Here is a 24,662-nt window from a genome sequence, read left to right on the forward strand (position 1 = left end):
CCTAAAGCCTTGCAAGTCCAAGGTAGGGGATAGGGTGGCTGTCACCCTTCAGAGGAGAAATCTACATCCTGAATCAGTTTTAAGACTCACTTCAGAAACCACTATGGTGTGGCCTTATATGTAGGAGATGCGATTGCTGAACAGTCATAAACAAATATTTATTAAATTCGATCATATTACAAACACACTTAAAAAGTTCACATTTAAAAGGAACCTACAAATCCTTTTTTTTTTTTTTTAGACAGAGTTTTGCTCTTGTTGCCCAGGCTGGAGTGCAATGGCACAATCTCAGCTCACTGCAACATTTGCCTCCCAGGTTCAAGCGATTCTCCTGCCTCAGCCTCCCAAGTAGCTGGGATTACAGATGCCCACCACCACACCCAGCTAATTTTTCATATTTTTGGTAGAGACAGGTTTTCACTATGTTGGTCAGGTTGGTCTCAAACTCCTGACCTCAGGTGATCCACCCGCCTCAGTCTACCAAAGTGCTGGGATTACAGGCGTGAGCCACTGCACCCAGTTAACAAATCCTTTTATAAAGGAATTTTATTGTGAAACTGGACGATCATCCCTTAATTTGCAGATGCTGTAGATGTTTATTTGCATAGGTTCATTTTCTTAAAGCAGGGTACACTGGTGGAAGGTCCTGGAAATGAACTCTGTTTAAAAGCATGCCACAGCTCTCCAGGTGTGAGAAACTCGGCCTATAAAGAAAAACTAATTAGCTGGAAATAATTGACAAGTCATTTCTTTTGACAGATGTGTCTGTTAAAATGGCTCCCTTTTCTGAGAACCAGAAGCAGCAGAAAATTTTCTTCCACTCATTCCTACACAGTGTCATGTTGTAGAGGATGGGGTTTAGGGCCGAGTTAGCAAATGTGAAGGCCACCACCCAGAAGAAGAGGGACGGCCAGATGACCAGGTCCTGCTTGAAGTTCTGGATCAGGATGAGGAGGATGGTGATGATGATGGGGCTCCACATGATGAAGAAGGAGACCATGAGCAGGAAGAGGGTGCGGAACAGCCGGAAGTCCTGCTGGGACACGCGGATCTGGTGGTTCTCCGAGTAGGCCAGGCTCACCGTGAGCCTCTTCCTTGATGCCTTTGTGATCTGTGGAAAACCAAAAGCCACAGGTGACTGCGGGATGTTGGGGGCTTTGATTTAGGGGCCCAGGAGTTGGAATCTGCCATCCCCAAGGCACCGAGGCCGCATGCCTCTGGGACTTTGCGTGCCCGAGCTTAGGATGCACTGGAGAACAGGGCCCCTGGCTGGACTCCTTAGAAATAAAGCAGAAAATCACCTACCCTGTAAACAGAGTTATGAGGGGAAGTGAAAAGCCTGAATCAGATGGTCTAGAAGAGGGACATCTTCCCTGTTATTTTTTTTAAAAGAGGTGAGTCTTTCATTGTTTGCAAGCACAATGTGCTCAGGGTACAAACTCAAACAATGCTATACTGATGGGGAGCAAATAAAGAACATCAGGTCTCCAGCCTTCTGTTCTGTCTGTTTCCACTCCCACAGGTGACCAAAGTGAGTACTTTCCCATATGGCCTTCTAGAAATGCACCACTGCCACACACACTATTCCTGGCTGTGGGATTGCACGCATCTGCTCTTTTGCTGGGTACACAGATGGGCCTACACCGCGCATCACGCTGTGGGCCTTGCTCCTTTTTCTCCTAGCAGTATATCATGGTGCTCGGGCCACAGAGAGGGCACCTGACTCTTGTTATTGTCTATAAATGGTGGTTGCAATTTATCCTGCCCCTATTGAGGAGTGTTTTATTTCTTTGGCCTTGTTTAGGGAGGGAGTGGCTGAAGTAGCAGTGTGCATACTCTTCCCCTCTCTCCCTATATTAGTCTGTTCTCATGCTGCCGTAGGGACATACCCAAGACTGGATAATTTATAAAGGAAAGAGGTTTAATTGTCTCACAGCTCTGCAGGGCTGGGGAGGCCTCAGGAAACTTACAATCATGGCAGAAGGAGAAGTAAATGTGTCCTTCTTCACATGGCGGCAGGAAGGAGAAGATGAGAACCAAGCAAAGGGGGAAGACCCTTATAAAACCATCAGATTTCGTGAGAACTTAACTATCACAAGAATAGCCTGGGGGAAACCATCCCCATGATTCAATTACCTCCCACTGGGTTCCTCCCATGATGTGTGGGGATTATGGGAACTTCAATTCAAGATGAGATTTGGGTGGGGACACAGCCAAACCGTATCACTCCCCTACAGGTTGTCAAATGGGAGATGGCATCCCAGTGTGACAGGCCAGGCAGACAGGAGCACTGGACCCCACCCTAGGATCCTTTCCTTTTGCAGGGGCAGGAGAAAATGGATCCTAGTCTTGCCTGCAGGCCTCTGAGTCAGGGGTTAAGGAAGGATGATGGATCGGAGGCTGCTCATTTACTGGGGCAGCTGCTGTTGGGAGCCAACCTGAAAATGAAGCTGAGTGTGGGAAGGGCCCGCCCATGTCTGGTGGGAGTGGGTGCTGCTTGAGTATGATCCCCTCATCAATAGGGCCTGTTGGTACCACCACCAGCCACAGGGAAATCAGAGGCAATGACCAACAGAAGGGGGAAACCACTTCATATGGGCAATCATGCAAGTTCCTTGTCCTTGTGGGGCACCAGGCCACTGGCAGAGCAGCCCCATCCTCCTTCTCTGTCCCCCTCCCAGCTCCAGCACCACAGACCCATCCTATGCCTTGGGCAGGGGAAGCTTTGAACTGACTACGAGATTGACGTTGTAAAATAGGCAGGCATGGCCAGGTGTAGTGGCTCACTCCTGTAATCCCAGCACTTTGTGGGGCCGAGGCGGGCAGATCACAAGGTCAGGAGATTGAGACCAGCCTGGCTAACACTGTGAAACCCTGTCTCTACTAAAAATACAGAAAATTAAAAAAAATAATAATAAGCAGGCATAACCAAAAAGTGACTGGAAAGTTCTATAAATCAGACATAGGTGTCATTAAAGGTGCCCCTGCCCCAGCAAGAAAGAGGAACTGGCCAGAGCACTGCTGGTGACATTTATTGAAAATGACCATTTTATATTTATATCCCTGTTGAGAGGTGAAAACTGGGGGAATGAACCTCCTCATGCATATCCTTGCACACCTAGGTGAGCATATCGGAGAATAAATTCCTACCAGTGGAACTGCTGGGACCACTAATACTTTGTATTAATGAGCAGAGCTGGCAGTGAAGCAGAGGCATGGCAGGCAATGAAGGCAGCCCTGGTTATGTGGGCTTAGAAGGGGATTCTGCACTCCTCTTTCAGGAGATTATACAAGTGTCCCCCAAGATTCCTGAATCTCAAGAGGGGGAATAATTAGAAGGTAATTAACATCATTCACAATTCAGGCAAGTTTAACTGCAAGATCAGAATGGCTGAAAATATTCTCTTTGGAATCCTTGTAACTAGGCTGGGTGTGGTGGCTCATGCTTGTAATCCCAGCACTTTGGGAGGCAGAGGCGGGCGGATCACCTGAGATCAGGAGTTGGAGACCAGCCTGGCCAACGTGGTGAAATCCTGTCTCTCCTAAAAATACACACACACACACAAATGAGCTGGATGTGGTGGTGGGCGCCTGTAATCCCAGCTACTTGGGAGACTGAGGCATGAGAATCGCTTGAATCCAGGAAGTGGAGGCTGCAGCGAGCCAAGATTGCGCCACTACACTCCAGCCTGGGTGACAGAGTAAGGCCCCGCCTCAAAAAAACAAACAAAAAAAAGAATGCTTGTAACTAGCTAACTAAAGGATAGTTATTTGTTTTATGATTCAATGTGGCTGCTTGCTCTGTGCGGGAGTTTAGGTCCACCTGTGGATGGTGGAGACCAGGACAACAGATGCTGAGTGAGCAGCCTCACAGTCATCGGGACGCTAGCTTTACCGAGGCTTCCATGTGGCGGGCACTGTGCCGCACATTTACTTGTCAGTTGTCACATTTAATCTTCACACCTACTCTTTAGATTTGCACTATCGTTATTCCCACTTCCTAGATGAGGAAATTGAATTTCAAAAAAATTAAGTAACTTGTTGAAAGTCACTCCACTCATAATACAGGGTCACAGGCCCCGTCTCTGAAAATCCAGCTCAGTGGGATTAAAGACGAACCAAATCACAAAACACTCAAAAGGGGTGGCCACACTATTCAGCCCTCCCCTCCCCTCGATGGCTTTGCAGGGTGAAGATTGCCCAGGAGACACAGGGCACCACTTCAGGCTCGAATGCCGGAGGCCATATTGGCACATCCAAGTCTGGAAGTCACTATGTAGAATCAAAATTAGAACTTGTGTTCAGGTGAAACCTGGTTAATCTAAGGAACCTGGCTTGGCTGTTAGATCTAGGAGGCTATCAGCTGGGCAGGGTGTCAGGTGGGCAGGCTGCAGAGGAATTGGCGTCGTCTCTGAGTAGGGGTGTCACGCTAGGCCTACACACAGGCCGGGGGGCCCACAAGGGCTGATTCTGACAGCAGTCTCATCCGTCTTGCTGCCCACACCATCCGAAGAAGGTCAACCATGTACCCCGGGTCCCTGGTGTAGTGTCGCAAAAATACATTTTGATGAGTGATGTTGATGAAGGCTCACATTTATGGAGCACCTACTATGTGCCAGACCCTTACCTATCACTTAGTTTACCTATTTAAATTCTCCTAACAATTCTGTGACATATATACTGTGATGATCCCCATTTTACAGATGAGGAAGCTGAGCCTCAAAGAGCTTGAGGAACTTGCCCACCAGTACTCAGCAGAGAAGTTGCAGAAGTGGACTGCTGACTTGGCAGCCTGATTCCAGCCCATTTCCTTTATTATAAGCTAGCTCTTTCCCATTCTCTACTATCTCTGCCCATGGTAATCCTTCTGCCCAGCCTTTCATCCAAACTCTAACGCCAGGAACTCTGAGCCCCGCTTGGCATCCTGCAGCATTTTGTTTTAGGCACTCGTGCGGCACTTGCGACATACACCGTGTAGTACATTTCCAGGCGTCCTTACCTCTGACCGGATATGGTGTGGCTGTGTGTCCCCACCCAAATCTCATCCCAACTGTAATTCCTGTAATCCCCATGTGTGGAGAGAGAGACCAGGTAGATCATGGGGGCAGTTTTCCCCACGCTGTTCTTGTGATAGTGAATGAGTTCTCATGCGATCTGATGGTTTTATAAAACAGTTTTCCCTGCTCCTGCTGACTCTTTTCTCTCTCTTCCACCATGCAAAGAAGGTTCTTGCTTCCCTTTCTGCCATGATTGCAAGTTTCCTGAGGTCTCCCCAGCCATGTGGAACTAAGTCAATTAAAGCTCTTTTCTTTATAAATTACCCAGTATTAGGCAGTTCTTTAAAGCAGTGTGAGAACAGACTAATATAGACCCCCACCAGACTACAGGTTCCTTGGGGGATGGGATCTGAAGCAAGGCATGCCTGTGTCTTCTGCAGACCAGAGCCCCTAGCAGGTGCCTGACAATGGCTGTGGGTGACAGACAAACAAAGTGGGCTGACTCATGGGCCAAGTGCATATGTGGATGGATCTTTTATTAGCACTGACAGATGCTACTATCTCCTTCTCTCCACAGTTGCCACCACTGGTAGGGAGTGAGGAGGAAAATGGGGCTTTATAACCCAATGTGGCTCCTTTCTTCCTCCTCTTCCCTGCTAGATGTCAAGGATAGTCAACATGGATCCAGGATTTCAAATGTCTCCTGCACTGGGCAGAATGCTTGATGTGCATTTAGATTAAACTAAATGCTCAATTCACTTTTGAGGATTCATCCTAATCCTCAGAACAAGCCTCTGGGATGGGTTCTATGGTTGCCCCAGTTTTGGAACTAAGAGACCCCGAGAGGAGAAGTGACTTGCTCGAGGCCTCAAGGTCAAGTAGGGGAGCGCACCCCACACCAGGTGCCAACCAGCGCTCTCCTCCACTGAGGCCCAGCAGCTCACCAGAGGTGGACAGCGCCCGGGGAATGTGGTCCACGGCTATGGGGTACATGAAATGCAAATGCTGGGGGCCCCTTCAGACATTCGGATTATGTGGGGCTGGGTGGGGCCCAGAAATCTGCAAGTTTCCTAAACTCTCCAGCTGATTCTTGCCCACTCAAGTGTGACAGCTGCTCATCTAGGACAACAGGCTCGGTCTGGTGCTCCCCACAGTCCTTTGAAGAGAACCTTTTTGAGACTCACTGCCCCCACATCCACATGAGCTTCTGAAGACGGTGTGGGAGCCTCCACCCCACCTCACACTCCTCTGCCACTCCATGCCACCAGACCACTGCTGCCAACAGGTGGGGATTGGTAGAAGATGTTCCCACTGACAAAGTTGGGCCCCTGAAGGTTGATTCTCCTTTGGGGGCTGCTTGGTCAGTCAACAGCCTCTCATCTAGAATCACTGGACAAAAGATTCCCTCTTTCCAGAGATTCCACCTTCCTTTCCACAACCAGCACATAGGTCCCCAAAGTTGAGGAATGCAGGCCAGGTGTGGAGAAAGGGCTTTGTGTTCACTGCCTAACATTTCATGTTCAGTGGAAACAGGTTTGTTTCTCAGCTAAGCTCTGAGACAGGCTGAGAGTTTTCCATCTGTAAGCCACAGACTCACTCATGCGACAAATATTTATAAGCCCCTGCTATGTGCTAAGCACGCTTATAGGTGCTGGACACACAGCAATAAGCAAGGCAGCTCTGCCCACGCTGCTTTTCCATTCTGGTGCGTATGTGGGCAATGGGAGGGGGATCAATAAACATCTACTGTTACAAAAGGGTAGAGGCATCTCGGTTGCTATGGCAACAGTTGCTGGGTGATGACGTCAACCAAGCCCCAAACAGCGGTGACAGCCTGATCTGAAGGCACTTAGGAGTCGCTGGGAGGTTATTCCCTTGGGAAAACTGTTGATTGGAAAAAATAACTGAAGATGTATAGCATGTCTGAGTCACTAGGAAAGAGGAAGCAGGGAGGGCAGAAGGGTGAATAAGGCCACTGCCTCGAGCACATGAAGCAGCCCCTGAAGGGTGGGTGGCAAGGAAAGAGCCAGGGCAAAGCCTGCTCTGAATCCTTGCCCAGGTCAGAACCAGGAAGAAGGGTGGAGACTTTAGAGCAGGGTTTCCCAAAGGGCATTCCATGGAGCAGCAGTGCAGAGAGATGCTCTGTGGAGAAAAAGGGGGTTCTGTAGTCACACTGAGCTGTGCTACCTATTCTATTACTGTGGGATGTCCTCAAAGTATATTGGCATAATAAAGGTTCTGAGAAGTCCTGCAGCAAAGAATGCCATCTAGCCTATCCAGCATTTCCTAAACCTTTTCCAACATCTAACATTCCCATGGCACTCTACAGAACATTCTAGGAGACACACTGCTTTAGAGCAATAGAAGATCAGGGTGATATGAAAAAGAGCCACTTCTCAAGCCTGGAAATGAGACCTGGATTACAGGTACTAGTGACAGGTGAGAAGAGGGACTGATAGGGCTGTGGTTATGTGTCCCGTGGCTTCAAACTATTTGTGGATTGCCTGCTATTATGGCTAATTAACATTGATGTTCAACTGATTTTACAGAGTTGTGTAAAATCAAGCTTCACAGAAAGAGCTTGGACAGAAAAGCTGACTCAGTATCTCTGATTTATGTATATCTTCACTGGGGAGGAGATGCAAACTGAGGCCCTGCCCAGATACTCCGTCCACCTGGTGTAGCTTGCCTGCTTCCAAGCTATCAGCCTGGCAAACTCACGGTAGCAAGTGAGGACAAATGTCAAAGTCCTCCTGGGAAATGGGCAGCAGTGAATTTTGCTAATAAGGTGGAAAGTAATTTTTTAAGGGACATTTACATTAAAATTGTGATTTTAAAAATATCATATCTGCTCTTTCATTTTATTGTGCTAATCCACTGACACATATTTGGCTCCTGTAGAAACCGAGGTTCACATTACTTAAGAGACTTGCCCGAGGTCACACAGTGATAAAGCCTGGATTAGAACTCCTGTCTCAGGACTCTTCATCCAGTGATTTTCCCACTGTCCAAGAAGAAACGACCCTGTAGATCCTTTCAATGTGATCCAAGGCTCATGCCTCATTCATTCAACAAATATTTATTGAGCACCTACAATGAATGAGCCAGGCTCTGATCTAGGCATAGGAATATAGAGGGAACAAAACAAAATCTCTGCTCTCATGAAGCTTGCATTGTAGTGGGTAAGACAGATGACTGTTATAAATTGAATAAGACAGATGCAGTAAATGTTTGAAGAGAAATAAATCAGGATAAGGAACTGGAGATTGATGGGGAGACTTTTTGGTGAAGAGCTTTTTGAGTAAAGACCTAAATGAAGCGGGAAGTGGCTCATGCAGAAATCTGGAGAAGAGAGATCCAGAAGAAGTGGCTGGTGCAAAGGCCCCGGGGCAGCAGTGTGGGGGCCTGTGTGGAGAACAGCCTCAAGGCCAGTGTGGACACAAGGGAGAGTGAAACCTGAAGGTGAGAAAGCCAGCAGGGCCAGATCACAAAGGGCCTTAAGGTGAGGGTGGGGATAGGATGTATTACATCTTTGACCTGTTACTCAAAGAGTGCCCTTTCACAGCACCATGAGTCACGACAGCTCTTGCATCCAGGAGCTGTTCTGAGGTCTGTGATGGGGAGAAGTGAAGGCTGGCTGTGAGTTTAGACACCAGGTGTTTTGAGAGTAAACTGCTGTTTAGAGGTGGGTGGCTAGGAGGACACCTGCCCCAACTCTTCAGGTCTCAGAATTTTTCCAAGTGGAACTTGGCCTTGAGAAAAAGATGCGGCGGGTGGGGGTGGCAGGGTGGAAAATCATTCCTCCCTCAGCAGGTAGCTGAGAAGCTTGAGGTACAAGTGAAAAGGGGCAGACAGAGCCCTTTTGGCCTCTAAGGGACTCAGGAGTGAGACCTCCAGGAAGGATATCAAATGCTGCCACCCCTTCCGGCCAGCCCCGCTGTAGCGTCAATTCCTTGTTCCTGATGTGCTCCAAATCTGGGCTGTTGTTTATTCTCTTGCAAATCTTAGTGGCACCTTTTCCCAGCATGCTCTGAGACAAGGGTTGGAAGAGCAGTGTTGCCTAACAAATAATGACCGTCACAACTTACTCACCGCCTGCTATGGGCAGGCACGACTCTTTCTGTCCCATCAATAGCATCTCCTCCATGCCTCACAACTCTACACTGCTGGGATTATGATTGCCATTTTGCAGTTGAGGAAACCAAGGTCCAGAGATGGTAACTAACCTGGTCTAGGCCACACAGCAAGTAAGTGGCAGATTCAAGACTCAAACCCAGATTATTAAAATAACACTGTCAAGTCTCTGTGTCTGTCTTCATGGCCTTTTGCTCTGTTTGTTTGTTTGTTTGTTTTTTGAGACGGAATCTCATTTTGTTGCCCAAGCTGGAGTGCAGTGATGCAATCTCAGCTCACTGCAGCCTCCACCTCCCAGGTTCAAGCCATTCTCCTGCCTCAGCCTCCCAAGCAGCTGGGATTACAGGCGCCCGCCACCACACCCGGGTGATTTATGTATTATTAGTAGAGATGGGCTTTCACCATGTTGGCGGGGCTGATCTTGAACACCTGACCTCAAGTGACCCACCCACCTCAGCCTCCCAAAGTGCTGGGATTACAGGTGTGAGTCGCCGCGCCTGGTCTGCTCTTCTTTCTTATACCCCTTATTCGTCCCTTAGGTTTGTGTAGCATTTAACAGTTTGCAAAGTGTTTGCAGAGTCTCAGTATCATTCCACCTTGTGTTCAGTTTCTCTGCGTGCAATATCAGCACCCTTGTCTGTCTCCTCCCTCTTCCCCTTTTATGTCAAACCTCCTTCTGGATAGAGAATGTGTCCTACTCGCTTTCAGCCCACCTCTTTTCCTCCTAGCACTTTGCACAGAGCAGGCCCTTAACAAATGTCTGAGGAATTAATGCACTGGCACTCTAGGGTCAGACTGCCTGAATTTAAATCCTGATATTGCCACTTACAAGCTGTGTTACCTTGGGTAAGTTACTTAACCTCCCTGTGCCTGGGTTTCTTCATCTGTCATTCTTATGAGAATTAAAGAGTCAGTTCCTGGCACATGGTCAACACTGTGTAAATATTTGTTAAATAAGTTCTACATTTCTCTTCCTTTTTCTCTTTACTTCTTTCCGTTTAACTTAATGATAAGAGCTAACACTTATATAGCACTATCATATGCCTGGTCATGTTGCAGGCACTGTTCTGACCTGAACTCCAGGCCTGAATCTGCCTCCTGCACTTGAACAAGCTCCAGGCTGGGTGTCACTTTAGTGGTCACAAGTCATCGGGTGGGCAAGAGTCTAATGAGTGACATGGAGGGGCCATCTCCCACAGGACCGAGGGATTAGCAGACCTGGATGGAAGTTGGCCTGGCTACGGGTTCTGAGTATCTAAGAAGGTTACAGATCCTCAGTTGGAAAGAAAGGGCCCTAAAAGTGGCCAGACGGGGAGCAGGCCCTACAGGGCACCACTTCAATATGCCTGCTTGCCAGCTGACCCACACGTAACACGCTGTAAAACCAAGACTTAACAACTGTAAACCTCCATGAGCATTCAAGAGCTTTGCATTAAACCCTCTACAATGGGGATAAACATGGATGTGCCCGTGCTGTTTGCCTGGGCGGGCAACTTACACACAAATTGGCTACCTTAAGAGGTAGAAACAGGCTGACCCATCTTTTTTATGTCCCTGTACATATTTGTTTTGAAGGTAGAGATCATTTCCTGTTTCAGTGCACATTTGAAATGGACATTCCCTGGGGGTGGGTGGAGTAGCCACTGGAAGATAATAGCAGGGACTTCTGGTAATACTCAATTTCTCGATCTGGGAGCTGCTTTCGTGAATGCGCTGTTTGTGAGCCTACACCTATGGTCACTGTGCTTTTTATGTATGTATATGATACTACAATAAAACGTTTTTAAAAGTATACATTCTTCATCACTGCAGTGTTTGTGATGGGGAAACAATGGACACAGCCCAAAAGACCATAAAATAAATGAAGTCACATCTGTAGCCACTAAAGATAATGAGCTAGAGATATAGGAATGATTCAGAAAGATCTCAAGTTAGGTGAAAAAAGGAGTTACAGAGCAGAGAGTATCCTCTCATATCTGAAAAGAACATTGAACAGTGTCAGATAACCATTTGACCATTTTAACCTGCAATTTCATGTAGTTCATCAAATACACACACAGTATACATGATATATTCATAAGTTTATAAGAAAAATGACCTGAAATAGTACATCTTGAGTTGTTAAGAAGGTAGATTAAGTTTTCAGTTTCTGTGTCATCCATTTGTGTCTGCCTTCATTTTAATTAATTTTTTTTGTAATGACCTTGCATTACTTTAGTGATGAGCAAAACAATAATCACAAAGATATAACTTAAAAAAAAACTCTCCTTCCTCAGTGTTGTAGACCTGGGCAGCGAATCAAGATCGGGCTGGCGTGAAGTCTTAGGTGTTCTCCGACTGCTAATTCTAAGAGTCTAGCAGAAACAACCCCAAGCCTGAGTGAAGCTCAGTTGCAGCACTTGAAGCAAACATACCTGTAAAATTTTGGAGTAACTGATCACAATGACCAGTCCTGGCACCAAGAAGTTCAAAGTAACAAAAGACACATCCCATGAGATCTCTCCAGGAATGGTGGGCCACATCAGTGTGCAAATCGGAATTTCCTAATTACAAAAAGGAAAAGAACATCATGTAAATGCTGGCTTCTTATTGGCCTCTGGCTCAGTCTTATTGAGGGTTTCCTGACACTTACACAGTTGCATTTCCCGGTTACACCACTAGCATTACAGTGAATCCCAAAATCCCTCCCACCGCCCACCACAATCCCGCTTACAAAGCGCTTGCCCCTGGCCCTCAGAATAACTATGATTATGATTCCCATTCTCCAAGGACAACAACTAAGCCTCAGTAAGTAAGCAGCAGATTCAAGGCTTAAATCCAGATTAGTAAAATAATCCCGTCAAGTCTCTGTGTCTGCCTTAAGGCCTTTTGCTTCTTCTTCTTCTTTTTTTTTTTTTGAGACAGAGTCTCACTTTGTTGCCCAGGCTGGAGTGCAGTGTCTGGCAGGAATTCTTAGGTGTTCTCCGACCGCAAATTCTGAGATTTGTGGTAAGAGCTAGAGCCAGTTCCCGGCTGTGGTCTTTCCACTTCCCTGGGCTGACATGCAAAGGGCTTTTGAGACTTCTCTTCCAAGCCTGCCATTTTACAGAGGAGAAGACTGACCCCTGAAAGGTTACATAGATCGGAAAGGACATGCTACATAACAAACATACCAAAACTGGAATGAGGCTTCCGTAGCCACACTGTCTAAGCTGAAGGCCACAGGGTTTGTGCTAAGGCAGTAAGCGTTCACGTTGGGGGTGCTCAGGTGTCTGAAGTGTGTCAAGCTGCATCAACCTGGCCATCTAGAGCCCCAAGGCAAAGATCAGCCTTCACTCTCAGGCAGTTCACGATGTAAAACCAATGGAACACGGCAGAAGTGTGTGAAGGTTTGTGATCTTTCTGCTTTCACTACTTCGTATTGATTCAAATGTTTAACACCAACTGCAAGAAGAGATGGGGACCTTACTGAATAGTTACTAACAGTTTCTGCAACAGTTTCGTCCAGTGAATGAATAGGTCAATGAAAACAGACCCTGTGTGTGTGTATATACTAATTTCCCACATACAAATTTCCTGTGCCCACTTGACTACAGAAACAAAACTGTTTAGAAAACAACTGGCCCTAACTCATACATATAGAACAGATTTTTAAGAGCACATGCTGTGTAAAAAAACTACATTATTGATTTTGAAGGGCCAAAGCATCTTAACCAATGTCTAGGAGTAGTATTGTCATCCGAAGTACCATTCATTTGTTCACTTGACCAACATTCATTGAAAGCTCTACTACGCAAAAGCAGAGAATTTTTAACAGTGAATCAAGACTGGGCTGGTGTGAACACATGGTGGGGGGAGGTTTATTAAATCTTTCCACATCTTGGTGATTGGAAAGAAACTGTTTCTTTCTTTCTTTTTCTTTTTTTTTTAGACAGAGTCTTGCTCTGTCACCAGGGTGGAGTGCAGTGGAGCGATCTCAGCTCACTGCAGCCTCCGCCTCCCAGGTTCTAGCGATTCTCCTGCCTCAGCATCCTGAGTAGCTAAGACTATAGGCATACACCACCATGCTCAGCTAATTTTTGTATTTTTAGTAGAGATGGGGTTTTACTATGTTGGCCAAGATGGTCTCAATCTCCTGACCTCATGATCCACCCACCTCAGCCTCCCAAAGTGATGGTATTACAGGCATGAGCTACCATGGTGGCCAGAAACCTATTTCTTTCAACGATCTTCTGATTACTGGCAGTGAGCCTACCACGGCTCTCTAGATAATCCATACTGCCCTCTTTTGTACTCAGACCTCTGCCCATCATGGACCCCTCATTCCAAGAGAGCAGTGGCAATACATATGAGCAGATATGCTGAAGCGTATCTGCTTCATATGAAGCACCAATCGGAAGAAACGCATTCCAGCCCTGAATGTGACGTGGTCTCTAATTCCTATTCTTGTGTTGGAAAAATTTTAAGGGACAACAGAAAAACAGAAGATGCCCAGACCATTTCTTAAGACTCCCAACTCTTTCCAAAAGCCTTTTCCAGAGTGTCTACCAAAATCTCTCCAGGTTTAGCAAGACTTTTGTAGAAGCTATAATGATAGAGCATGGTGTTCTCTCTACAGTAGGAGTGAAAGAAAAAAAGCAGGTCCCTAAACCATGTGCTTCTATGATCCTAGTGTGTCGAAGAGAATGTGTATGTGTGAATGAGTATATGGCTATCCAACACATACACATGCACACACACATGCACACATACAATCTCTTTTACACACACAAGCTCACATGCACAAAAAACAACAACAAAAAAATAGAAGGATACAATCCCAAAAGTGAAGTGTCTATTTCTAGGTAGGACTCTCAAGTTTTTTTACTCTTGTGGCTTATCTGAATTTCCTGATTTTCCTCGATGTGCCGATATTACTTTTAAAAGAGAAAAAAGCTCATTTATAAGTGAAATCATGATCGAACATGAAACACAGACCACCAAGACAGTTCTGCCAACTTTACCAGCTATTTTTCAACAGAGACAATGAAACTGTCCCAGGAAGCTCCCAAATCCCATGACTTTCATAAAGAGGCTTTTTCCCCTTTTAATTTGTGGCTCTTGCTCAGGGCAGGAAGTGTGATAAGGAAGTAAGATAAGACCTATGCCCAGCACCCCCACACATGAACTGAGAGGCAGTGCAGCTGGCCTGGGGGCCTAAATGATGGATTCAGATGCTCTTTAGAAAGTTTTATAAGGTAATGTCAATTAAACGCACTGTCTGGTCTCATTAAAAAATAAAATACAGGCACCATTACAGAGATCCAAGTTGGTGTCATAACTTGGTTTCTGTGGGAAAATCCATTTAGCTTAAGTCCATTTGATTCTAGATACTCTCCCGCAGGCTGTGACTTGCAGAGGAGTTGGGCAGCGTGTCACGTCTGGAAGGTGGGGACATGAATCCTATCATATTCTCTGTACTTTTTCTGCACATGTGAAGTGTCTCCTGATTTTAAAAAGGGAACTTGAAAAACAAAAGTGGCAGGCCTGCCTTGTTACTGACTTACAGAGGCGGAACTGGCAGAGTCAACAGTAGGCTTCTTTAATTCGTTTGCTCAACCGCCCGACTCCAGACGTGGTGGCTGACCACAGCGAAGCCACAGTGAGGATGAGCGAGATGCTGGCCCTGTCCTCCAGGAGCGAGGGAGGGAGAGAAGCACTAGGACGCTTCAGGACAGAACAGGCAGCTGGAAGTGCCCAGAGAGCTTCAGAGGACCAGGGAGGGAAGATCCACCCAGGAGGGGTCGTTTCTGCTATGCCTGGAAGGACCGCGTCCGAGGGCACAGGGAGGCCGGAGCTCAGGTGTCAGGCCAGAAGGGATGAAGGTGGGAGGCCACTCACAGTGAAGGGTCAGTGTGACTTGGATCCCCCAAACGTGTTCTTCCTCATCCCGATCTCCACTTCTCCCTGGCCATCTCACCCATTTCCACCGCTCCTTTTGCAGGTGAAGCTCCAATTGGCACTTCTCAGCTCCATGCTTTCCTGAACCCCAGATTCACCCAACATCTCAGCAGGAGACCTCACAGGCACATTAAGCTTTGAAGAACCCACCCTCAAATGGTTCCACCTGATTCCTGCACTGCCCGCATCAGGGCACAGGGCTGCCATTCTACAAGTTGACAGAAACCCAAGCACTGGCCTTCTGCCTAACTCCTCCTCCCCACTCAGAAGGAATCTCTAAGTTCCTCCTTAATAGCCACCGACTCACTCACCTATCACATTTTTTTTTTTTTTTGAGACGGATTCTTGCTCTCATTGCCCAAGCTAGAGTGCAATGGCACAATCTCGGCTTACGCAACCTCCGCCTCCCAGGTTCAAGTGATTCTCCTGCCTCAGCCTCCTGAGTAGCTGGGATTACAAGCATGCACCACCACACTCAGCTAGGTTTTTGTATTTTTTGTAGAGATGGAGTTTCTCCATGTTGGTCAGGCTGATCTCAAACTCCCGACCTCAGGTGATTCGCCTCCCTAGGCCTCCCAAACTGCTGGGATTACATGTGTGAGCCACCGCGCCCGGCCCTACCGCATTTTCACTGGCCTGCCCCTCAACCCTCACCAAGACCAGGCCATCACCAGTAAGTCCAAACTTCCTACCAGACGACTCTGGCCCTTCTCCCACTCTCCCCTGTCAACCCTTCCAGCACCGTCTTTTGCCCCCACTGCCCCTCATGCTCTACACAGCGTGGTGGAGAACCCCTTGCAAGGTTCAGAACAGCAGTCACTGCTCCTTTAGCCTCCACATGGGCCCTTTCCTCTGCCTACGATGCCCTCCCAGCCTCCATCCCCTTGCCTGGCTTGCTTCCTCTCATCTCCACACTCGGTGGGGACACCACCAGCTTCCAGTAGCTTCCCGGACTCCCCACACCCAGCAGAGACTCTTCCACAGCTCTTCACAGCTTGTGCAATTGTCCCCTTCCCTGGATTCCCCACTGAAATGTGTTACTAAGGGCGGGGACCAAGCCTGTCTTTTTCCAGCCAGCATCCCAGCTCCTAGAATTCTGTCTGATATACCTTAGGTGTTCAGGAAAATACCACCAAACCAGATTTTCTAAGAAGACTCCCCTTGAGGATGGGGACATCTGTCTACAGGGACCGCTGAAATGCTGACCCTCCCCACACTGGCTGACTTATTTGCAAACACTACCTTATTCCAGCTGTTTTCCTATCAGTCTCTCTGATGATTCTTCCTGCAGTACCTCTGGAGACCCTTGGTAAATCCTTGCTCCTACCTCACCTCTGCCATCAACATGGAAGACTTCAAGATCATTTTAAAAAAACTAGGAGTCTGGCTGGACACGGTGGCTCACGTCTGTAATCCCAGCACTTTGAGAGGCCGAGGTGGGCAGATCATGAGGTCAGGAGTTCAAGACCAACCTGGCCAACATGGTGAAACCCCCATCTATACTAAAAATACAAAACTAGCCAGGTGTGGTGGCACATGCCTGTAATCCCAGCTAGTCGGGAGGCTGAGGCAGGAGAATTGCCTGAACCTGGGAGGTGGAGGTTGCAGTGAGTTGAGACAGTGCCACTGCACTTCAGCCTGGGTGACAGAGCAAGACTCCTTCTCAAAAAAAACAAAACAAAACTAGGAGTCCTAGTTGGATATTTCCTCTCTATCAGCTTCCCAGGAAAAAAAGAAAAAACAAATCAACACAAGAGATGCTTCCTTTCTTATATTTTAAAAGTATTCTCTAATTGAAACAAAGGCAAGCACACTGTGTTTCCTCAGACAATCCACACCCAGCAGAGACATGAGAACGTTCACATTACTAGCCTGGTATTAAATTAGGGTGGGGTGAGGTAGTGGGATCAAGTGCCCCAAGGAGGTATACACCCAAGAGTGACGGTAGCCAGAGGGACCCAGCAGAGTGGGGCGGAATTCTGGTTCCATCTTTCCCCATTCTGTGACTTTAGGCACTTCCTCCTTTAGAATATAAACCAAAGAATATCTAGTTGTGGGGTGACTGTGTGGGTCCAATTAGGCCAGAATCTAGGACCATCTGTGTGCTCTTCCTTGAAGAGAAAGAGGTGGATTTGGGTGATTTGTGGCAGGGGTGAGAGGGGAAGGGTGCTTAGTAAATGCTTGCAGAATGAATGGGCAGCACATTCTGACCAGGGTAGACGGTCTTTTCCACCTGCCGATGTGGGTCACTGCCCGGTCAAGGCCACAGCACACACAGGCTGGAATCCCGCTGAAGCAGGGTGAGCTGACCTGGCTGAGATGTCAGCGTTGCCAGGATGTGCCCACGCTCTGAGAACGGCAGTCTGTTATTTTGCAGCAATCAGAATTATACTGTTTGAAGAATGTTTAGAATGTTTATACTCAAAGATAAGGAAACTAATAATAGCTAGCAATTCTTACACGCTTAACTGTGTACATGCCAGGTGTTGGCCCATTTACTGAACATGAGTCCCCATGGCGATCCCGTCAGGTTGGTTGATACTGTAATCATGCCCATTTTGCAGAAGAGGAAAGGGAGGTATTGAGAGGTGAGACAGCTTGCATTCTGTCACGAAGCTCCCGAATGGCAGAGATGGGATCTAAACAGAACAGTTGACACCAAAGCCCACTCCAAATACCAAGTTGCCTCCCATTTCTAAGATGTTTATCACTTCATCTTCCCTTCAGTTTTAGAGTCTGATTACCATGGACTGCTGGGCACCCACTGCCCACATGGACAAGAGATTGAGTTTCTATTTCAGGCGGGCTCTCGGGTCGGCAGAAGCTCTAAGGGACAGTTTCCCTGGCCAGCGCTCCTTGGGGAGAGGGAGCCAGTGTGTGCTTAGGCTTGGTAGATTCTCTCAGCCTGTGGTTTGGGTTAGGAAAATATCCAACCCCAAAACCTCCATATTTAGTCTCCAAGTGGAATGGACGAGGCAGAATCTACAAGTAGAAAGCTGGGAATATGGGGGTTGAGAAAACAAGCCTTTGCTAATTTTAAATGTGAGACTCAGTCAGTCTAGACCAGATCTTCCTGTTGCTTTTTTCATTTAATGACTACACTCGCCCCATTTTTTTGTCTTCTTTTCAACTTCTTTCTTCAACTGCTGAACCTATAAAATGGGATGTTTCCTATATGCTCAGGCAACAACCCTTAAAAAAATTGGAGTTTTTCTGTTTGTTGGGTTCCTGGACAGGTAGGTGTGAAAGTCTGTGTGTGTATGTGAGCTCACATGCACGCACATGTGTGTGTGTGACACAATGGAGGTGGCAGACAGATAAAAAAGAAGACAAAGAAGATGGAGAGCCAGAAAGGACTGTCCCATTTATTTATTTACTTATTTAGAGATGGTGCCATCTTAGCTCACTGCAACCTCCGCCTTCCCAGGTTCAAACGATTCTCCTGCCTCAGCCTCCCAAGTAGCTGAGACTACAGGTGCATGCCACCACACCCAGCTAATTTTTGTATTTATGGTAGAGACAGGGTTTCACCATGTTGGCCAGGATGGTCTCAAACTCCTGACCTCAAGTGATCCACCTGCCTGGTCCTCCCAAAGTGCTGGGATTACAGGCGTGAGCCACCGTGCCCAGGCTTTTTTTTTTTTTTTAATTTCAAGCTTCCCCACTCCACCTTTACTAATTTCAGTGAGTAGGCCTCCTGCGGGTAACTAACTTACCTGGCCCCCAGTGCACATGGCAGGCTCATTCTCTCCCAATGCCTTTGCCCAAATCCCTCTCCAAAGGCTCTTGAAACCAAGGAAGTGTTTCATCATTAAAACGAGGGGGGTCTATGTACCCAGCCAACACAATTGTGGCCATCTGGAAGCACCGCAGAGGGCTCTCCCACATCCAGATTCCCTAACAGGCATGCAGTACAAAGCGGCCAAGACATGGAAGGTCTCACCTATGCCAAGGCCTTCTCACCCAAACAATCACCTGTGTCCCTGTCAGCACACAGTTTTAGTCTGGGCTTTGGCTGGGAAGTGACAAGAGTCTTATTTTTTAATCTCATTTGCCAATTAATTAGGATTATACCAGAAACCATTGAACAAAGGGAGAGGCACAAAATACACATCTGAAAACTTAAGATACCTTCAAGATACATTCTACCTGGTCTTTAATTCCCAGAACATCATTTTCTCCCATAAGAAAGAAAATTAGGCAAAATCCCTCAAGTTCTGTGGGAAACATAGAAATATTGTAATTCAGCAAGAGAATAACATTTAAAAAATCAAAGAAACTGAGGGCAGAACCTCAGCTCCCAACTGACCATGCTTTTAGAAGCATCTGTGTGGCCCACCTTGACTCTGAGGTGTGTGGGGGCTGAGAACAAGCCTGTCCACTAGGCCAGATCCTTGGTCTACCTATAAATGGTACACACCAGCTCAGCCAATCCTGGCTTCTCTGGGTCGCACTCGAGTGGACATGGCCACAAGCTTACATGTTATTTGATCAAGTGCCACAGGCCTGACTATTAGTAATGACTAATTGCTACTAATTACTAATTAGAATGACTAATTGACAGGCTCCTGTTAGCCACTCAAGGCCATAAACGAACAAACACCCCACAATGTATTTCACACGAGCATTAGAAACAAGTGTTTAAGTTTGATTTATGTTTAAAAAAAAAACTCAGGATACAGGATGCAGACTCCATCCATCCTACCCCCCAATAAAAGGGCTGTGTGAGAGACTAGTCTGGGGAAATTCCCAGAGAAGCTCCACCTCTCTGTCCCGGGTTCTGGAGGGTCACATACCAAGGAGGTGTCCCCGGTGGGCTGTGTGCATCTCCATAACCAAGCCTTCCCCTGGTGACATGTCATTTCTCCCTCTCTACTCCCCTCTCTGACCACTAAGAAGGTCTCTGTTTGGGACTGTGATTTCTGTTTGTGCCAGGATTACTCAGGGCGCCCCATACTCACTCCTAGGGGGGAAGGAAGCTGAAGAGTAGGGGGTAAAGGGGCAGAAAACCAGTGACCCGGGTAGGGAAGGGGAGGCCAAGAACCCAGCCCTGGGTAGGCGCTCCTGGAGACTGAGCTCGGAGCACACAGGCCTAAATCCTGTCCCTACCCCTCTCCGCGAGGCAGGGAGAACCAAGCACACTGGGAAGACGGCCAGACGGCGGCCACTGTCCTCCACCGTGACTCTGCGTCCAGGTCTGCTCTCCCAGGTGGATCTCGGCGCGCGAACCCTGCAACCACGGGCAAAGCGGCAAGAGAAAAAGACCCGAGTTCGGGATTCCGGACCGTGGGACTCGAGGGGAACCAATGTCCTGCACTAACCGCAGAACCTTATTCAGATCGTGGTCATTCCCACCCCTATGACCTAATAGTGACAACGGTGAACCCGCTACGCAAAATAGAGCTTGTCGGCCCAGCCTCTGTAATCTGCACATTTCAGGCGCCCAGGACACCTGGGAGGTTTAGTGTAATCCTTCCGTTTTGCAGCTGAAAAACTGAAGACCCCGGAAGGAAACTGAGTCACAAGTCCCCTAGAGACTTGTGGGTCCCTAGAGACTCTGGGTTCCCTGGGTCTCACGCGCCTGCCCGCGCGCTTGCAAAGCAGGACCATAACCCAACCCGCACGGAAACTTGTGGATAGGAGCTCAATTCCTCCTCGAATTATGGGTAAAATACTCTGGGCAAGTATACGCCTCTGTGTGCCTCTGCTTCTCTGTGAAATGGATGTGATAAAAACGGCGAGGAGTCATAATTCAATACAATGTGATCAGCCACCCTGAATGCCCAAAGTTCCATCTGGCTCCTAAACTACTCGTTAATCTCGCAATAGTCATCGCATTTTGCAAGAATTTGGGGGAGTCCACTTAGAGCATTTAAGAGGGCGTGTGCACAGCGTTGTAGTGAGATTTAGGAGATTAAACTTCACAGCGCTGGGCACAAGGTTTGGCACAACGATTAAGTACAACAAATGGCCTATTGTTGTTGATCATCCTCATCCCAGCTTCCGTCGGGGCCCCAGTTCCCAGCCCGCGCAGGACACCTGCCCGGCGCTCACAGCGGGGCGCTCACCTGGTCGGCGCCGGGAAGCCGTTGCCGGACGACTCGGAAGAAGACGCAGAGGGGCAGAGCGGCGAGCGCCGAGTAGCCCCAGATGAGCGCCAGTAGCACTGCCCGCGCCCGCCGTCCAGGACCCCGCACGCCGCGCTGCAGGCGCACGATGCACACCATGCGCTCCAAGCTGACCGCGGCCAGCGTGAGGATGGTGACGCTGCCGCTCAAGGTCATCACGTAGAAGAGCAGGTGGCAGGCGACGGGGCCCAGTAGCCAGGCCTCGGTCCAGCGCACGGCCAGCACCAGCGGGATCGCGCTGATGAAGAGCAGGTCCGCGCAGAAGAGGTTGAGCATCAGGCAGGCGGTCGCGCCGCGGCGTCGCCGGCGCGCCACTAGCACCAGGGCACAAACATTGCCCAGCAGCGACACTGCAAAGATGAGCGCCAGCACGGTTGTCTCCACCGCGGTCAGCACCAGCCGGTGGTCTCCCTTGACGTCGGAGAAGAAGGGGAAGCGGGTGCGGTTGGCTCTCTCCAGGCTGCGCAGGGGCGCGTCGCCCGCCGCCCGCGCGCATTCAGGGTACATTCCCGGGTCCCGGCGGCCAGCAGCGGTCTGAGAGAGTGTTCATCTGGGAGGCGACTGAGTGCCAAGGCGGGGAAAGAGGGAGGGAGGCGGTTGCGACATCTCCCCTCCGGCCCCCTCCGGTCTGAGGAGCGCCGGCGCTGGGTACAGGGAGCTGCGCCCGGGGCGCGCGGGAACGAGGAAGTGCCGGGCAAGGCCGGCAGCAAACACCACAGCTGGGCGGGGAGGTGGCGCCCGAAGCGGAAGCCTCACGCCCTCTGGCCATTTGAAAGCACACCCAGAAGCTTGAAAACCCACCTAGCGAATTCCTCGAACCCGCGCAGGGGTTCCCCTACCTCCTTCCTCCTTCAGGGGCACGGGATGTACCAAGCCTTTTGTGAACAGATTTAGCTAAAATATATTTAAAAGTGTCAGAGCTGGCCTTTGGAGATTATTTTGACCTGTGTCGTTCAGACTACACTAAAGAAACTCCAAGGGTCTGAAGATAGATCCTAAAGCAACTTGTAACGCGTCCGTATTTTTTGTGGGGGAAAGAGGGAGTGGAGATCTTTTATCACTACTTAATAACAGGTCTTCAAGTGGCTTACTTACTCCCCCTACCCCAGATTTTTCATCTATAAAATTGGGAATACTAATACCCCGTTAGGTTATTGTGAGGCTCATGTAGAGTTTGCACACTTGGCACACAGTAATGTTACTCATTACATGTTATCGTGTTAGTTATTATAACTAAAATGCATATAAATTTTGCATTCTGAACAATGATATATAATGCTTTCTTGTAAAAAGGGTGAGTCCTTCCAAATTTTTTAATAAACTTGCCATCCCAGGAAGACATATTTCAAGGCTGGCAGATACACACACAAGCTCTGAATGTGCCCCAGGTGCCACCGTCGAGGACCACTGGGCAGTCCAATCCTGTTAGAGATAAGGAAACTAAGGCCCAGCCAGAGTGACGTATCTAAGCTGTCCTCTGGTTAGTAATGAAAGCCAGTCACCTGCCCCTGTCCCACACATTTCCATCACACCATTGCAGTCTGGTTTTTCTGTAAATGAGGAAGCTGGAGATGGAAAAGTATGTCTGTGGCCTAAGATCCAGTGGCCACTTCTCCAGCCAGCCCCCCTCCTACCACCTTCACCCGCTCTCCTGTCTGCCATATTATCGGGCCTCTCCTAGTTGCCCATTCTATCTTCTAATTGTCTTTCTTGAGGTTGGCTCTTAAGAAACCTAAGTATTGGCTGGGGGCGGTGGTTCATGCCTGTAATCTCAGCACTTTGGGTGGCCGAGGTGGATGGATCACCTGTCAGGAGTTCCAGACCAGCCTGGCCAACATGGTGAAACGTCATCTCTACTAAAAATACAAAAATTAGCTGGGCGTGGTGGCAGGCACCTGTAATTCCAGCTACTTGGGAGGCTGAGACAGGAGAATTGCCTGAACCTGGGAAGCAAAGGTTGCAGTGAGCCAAGATCACGCCATTGTACTCCAGCCTGGGCAACAGAGCAAGACTCCATCTCAAAAAAAAAAAAAAGAAGAAACCTGGTGCAACCAGTCTGAAATACTGTCTGGGGAGGGGGTCTATTTGTGTGTCTGCTCTTCATGGTATCAAACAGGTCTCAGCTGATGATGTGGCTTCTAACCTGAGAAGTACATGCTCAATTTGAATGTTGACTAGGTTCAAGTTGAAAAAAAGAACTGGTTTGCTTCCTGAAACAGTTGAAAAAGGGCAAAAAATTGAAATAAAGGGAACTCAGACAAATGGGGTTTTGGCAACTCTCTGGTTATGGTCAGGGGATATTAGTTCTTATGTGAGGGAAAGGAAACTCTGTGTGTATGTGTGTTGTGTGTGTGTGTGTGTGTATGTGACACAGAGAGAGAGACAAAGTAAGAGGGAAAAACACAGAGAGAGACAGAGAGAGAGAGAGACTGATTCATCACAGGCTGATGTGATGATATAGGCACAAAGAAGTTTCCCAGAATGTACAACCAGGATGAGCTCTCTGCACAAAAAGGCCTTCTCCAACATTACCCCCTGGGTTATACCAATGGCAAAATGCAGAGGCTCATAAACTTTCTTTATTCATAGCACCTTCATGGCACCCCTAGGCTAAAAGAAAAACCTAACAGTTTCATTTATTAAGTAGCTGGATCCAAACAACTTAATAAGATTTTATGTCCTAACAACTTAGTAACTATCTTGGAAAATAATAATACATATAAATTGGGGTAAAAGTTTTGTTGTTTCATTCTTTTTTTATTTTTATTTTTGAGAGGGAGTCTCGCTCTGTTGCCCAGGCTGGAGCGCAGTGGCACCATCTCAGCTCACTGCAACCTCTGCCTCCTGGGTTCAAGAGATTCTCCTGCCTCAGCCTCCTGAATAGCTGAGATTACAGGTGCCCACCACCACTCCCGGCTAATTTTTGTATTTTAGTACCGATGGGGTTTCACCATGTTGGTCAGGCTGGTCTCCAACTCCTGACCTCAAATGATCCACCTGCTTTAGCCTCCCAAAGTGCTGGAATTACACGCTTGAGCCACCACACCAGCCTGTTGTTTCATTCTTAAATAACCACATTGACGCCAGGCACAATGACTCACCTTTGTAATCCCAGCACTTTGGGAGGCTGAGGCTGGAAGACTGCTTGAGTCTAGGAGTTCAAGACTAGCCTGGGCAACGTAACCAGACCCCATCTCTACAAAAATATTTTTTCAAAAATATTAGCTGAGCATGGTGGCTTGTACCTGTAGTCCCAGCTTCTTGGAAGGATCGCTTGAGCCTCAGAGGTTTGAGGCTGCAGTGAGCTATGGTCATGCCACTGTACTCCAATGGCGGCAACAGGGCGAGACCCTGTCTCAAAAAGAATTCTCTTAAAAACCAACAATGACGGCTTCCCGATGGGCTGGGTGCACTTGTTGCACTCTTCACAGCTTTTCAAACAAAATCATATTGAGCACTGCTACCCTCCTTTCCTGCTCCACGT

The 24,662-nt window shown here is 48.0% G+C and overlaps 1 protein-coding gene across 2 annotated transcripts; it reads right to left on the reverse strand.

Annotated features, from left to right (window-relative positions):
- Positions 1–139: 139 nt before the first annotated feature.
- On the reverse strand, positions 140–21,741 carry FFAR4 (free fatty acid receptor 4). Of its 2 annotated transcripts, XM_012454796.3 has the most exons (4): positions 21,119–21,685; positions 11,546–11,674; positions 8,561–8,608; positions 140–1,111 (listed from the first exon to the last, which is right to left on the reverse strand). In XM_012454796.3, exons 1-4 carry the CDS (start codon positions 21,683–21,685, stop codon positions 722–724), a joined length of 1,134 nt encoding a protein of 377 aa, XP_012310219.1. In that variant the 3' UTR covers positions 140–721. The 2 variants fall into 2 exon arrangements, with proteins under 2 accessions (XP_012310219.1, XP_012310220.1); XM_012454797.3 differs by lacking the exon at positions 8,561–8,608 and having other exon boundaries at positions 21,119–21,741.
- Between the last annotated feature and the right edge of the window lie 2,921 nt (positions 21,742–24,662).

This window comes from Aotus nancymaae, unplaced genomic scaffold (genome assembly GCF_030222135.1).
Source record: "Aotus nancymaae isolate 86718 unplaced genomic scaffold, 86718_ANA_hifiasm-v0.15.2.pri h1tg000010l, whole genome shotgun sequence".
In the NCBI taxonomy this organism is placed as follows: Eukaryota; Metazoa; Chordata; class Mammalia; order Primates; family Aotidae; genus Aotus; species Aotus nancymaae.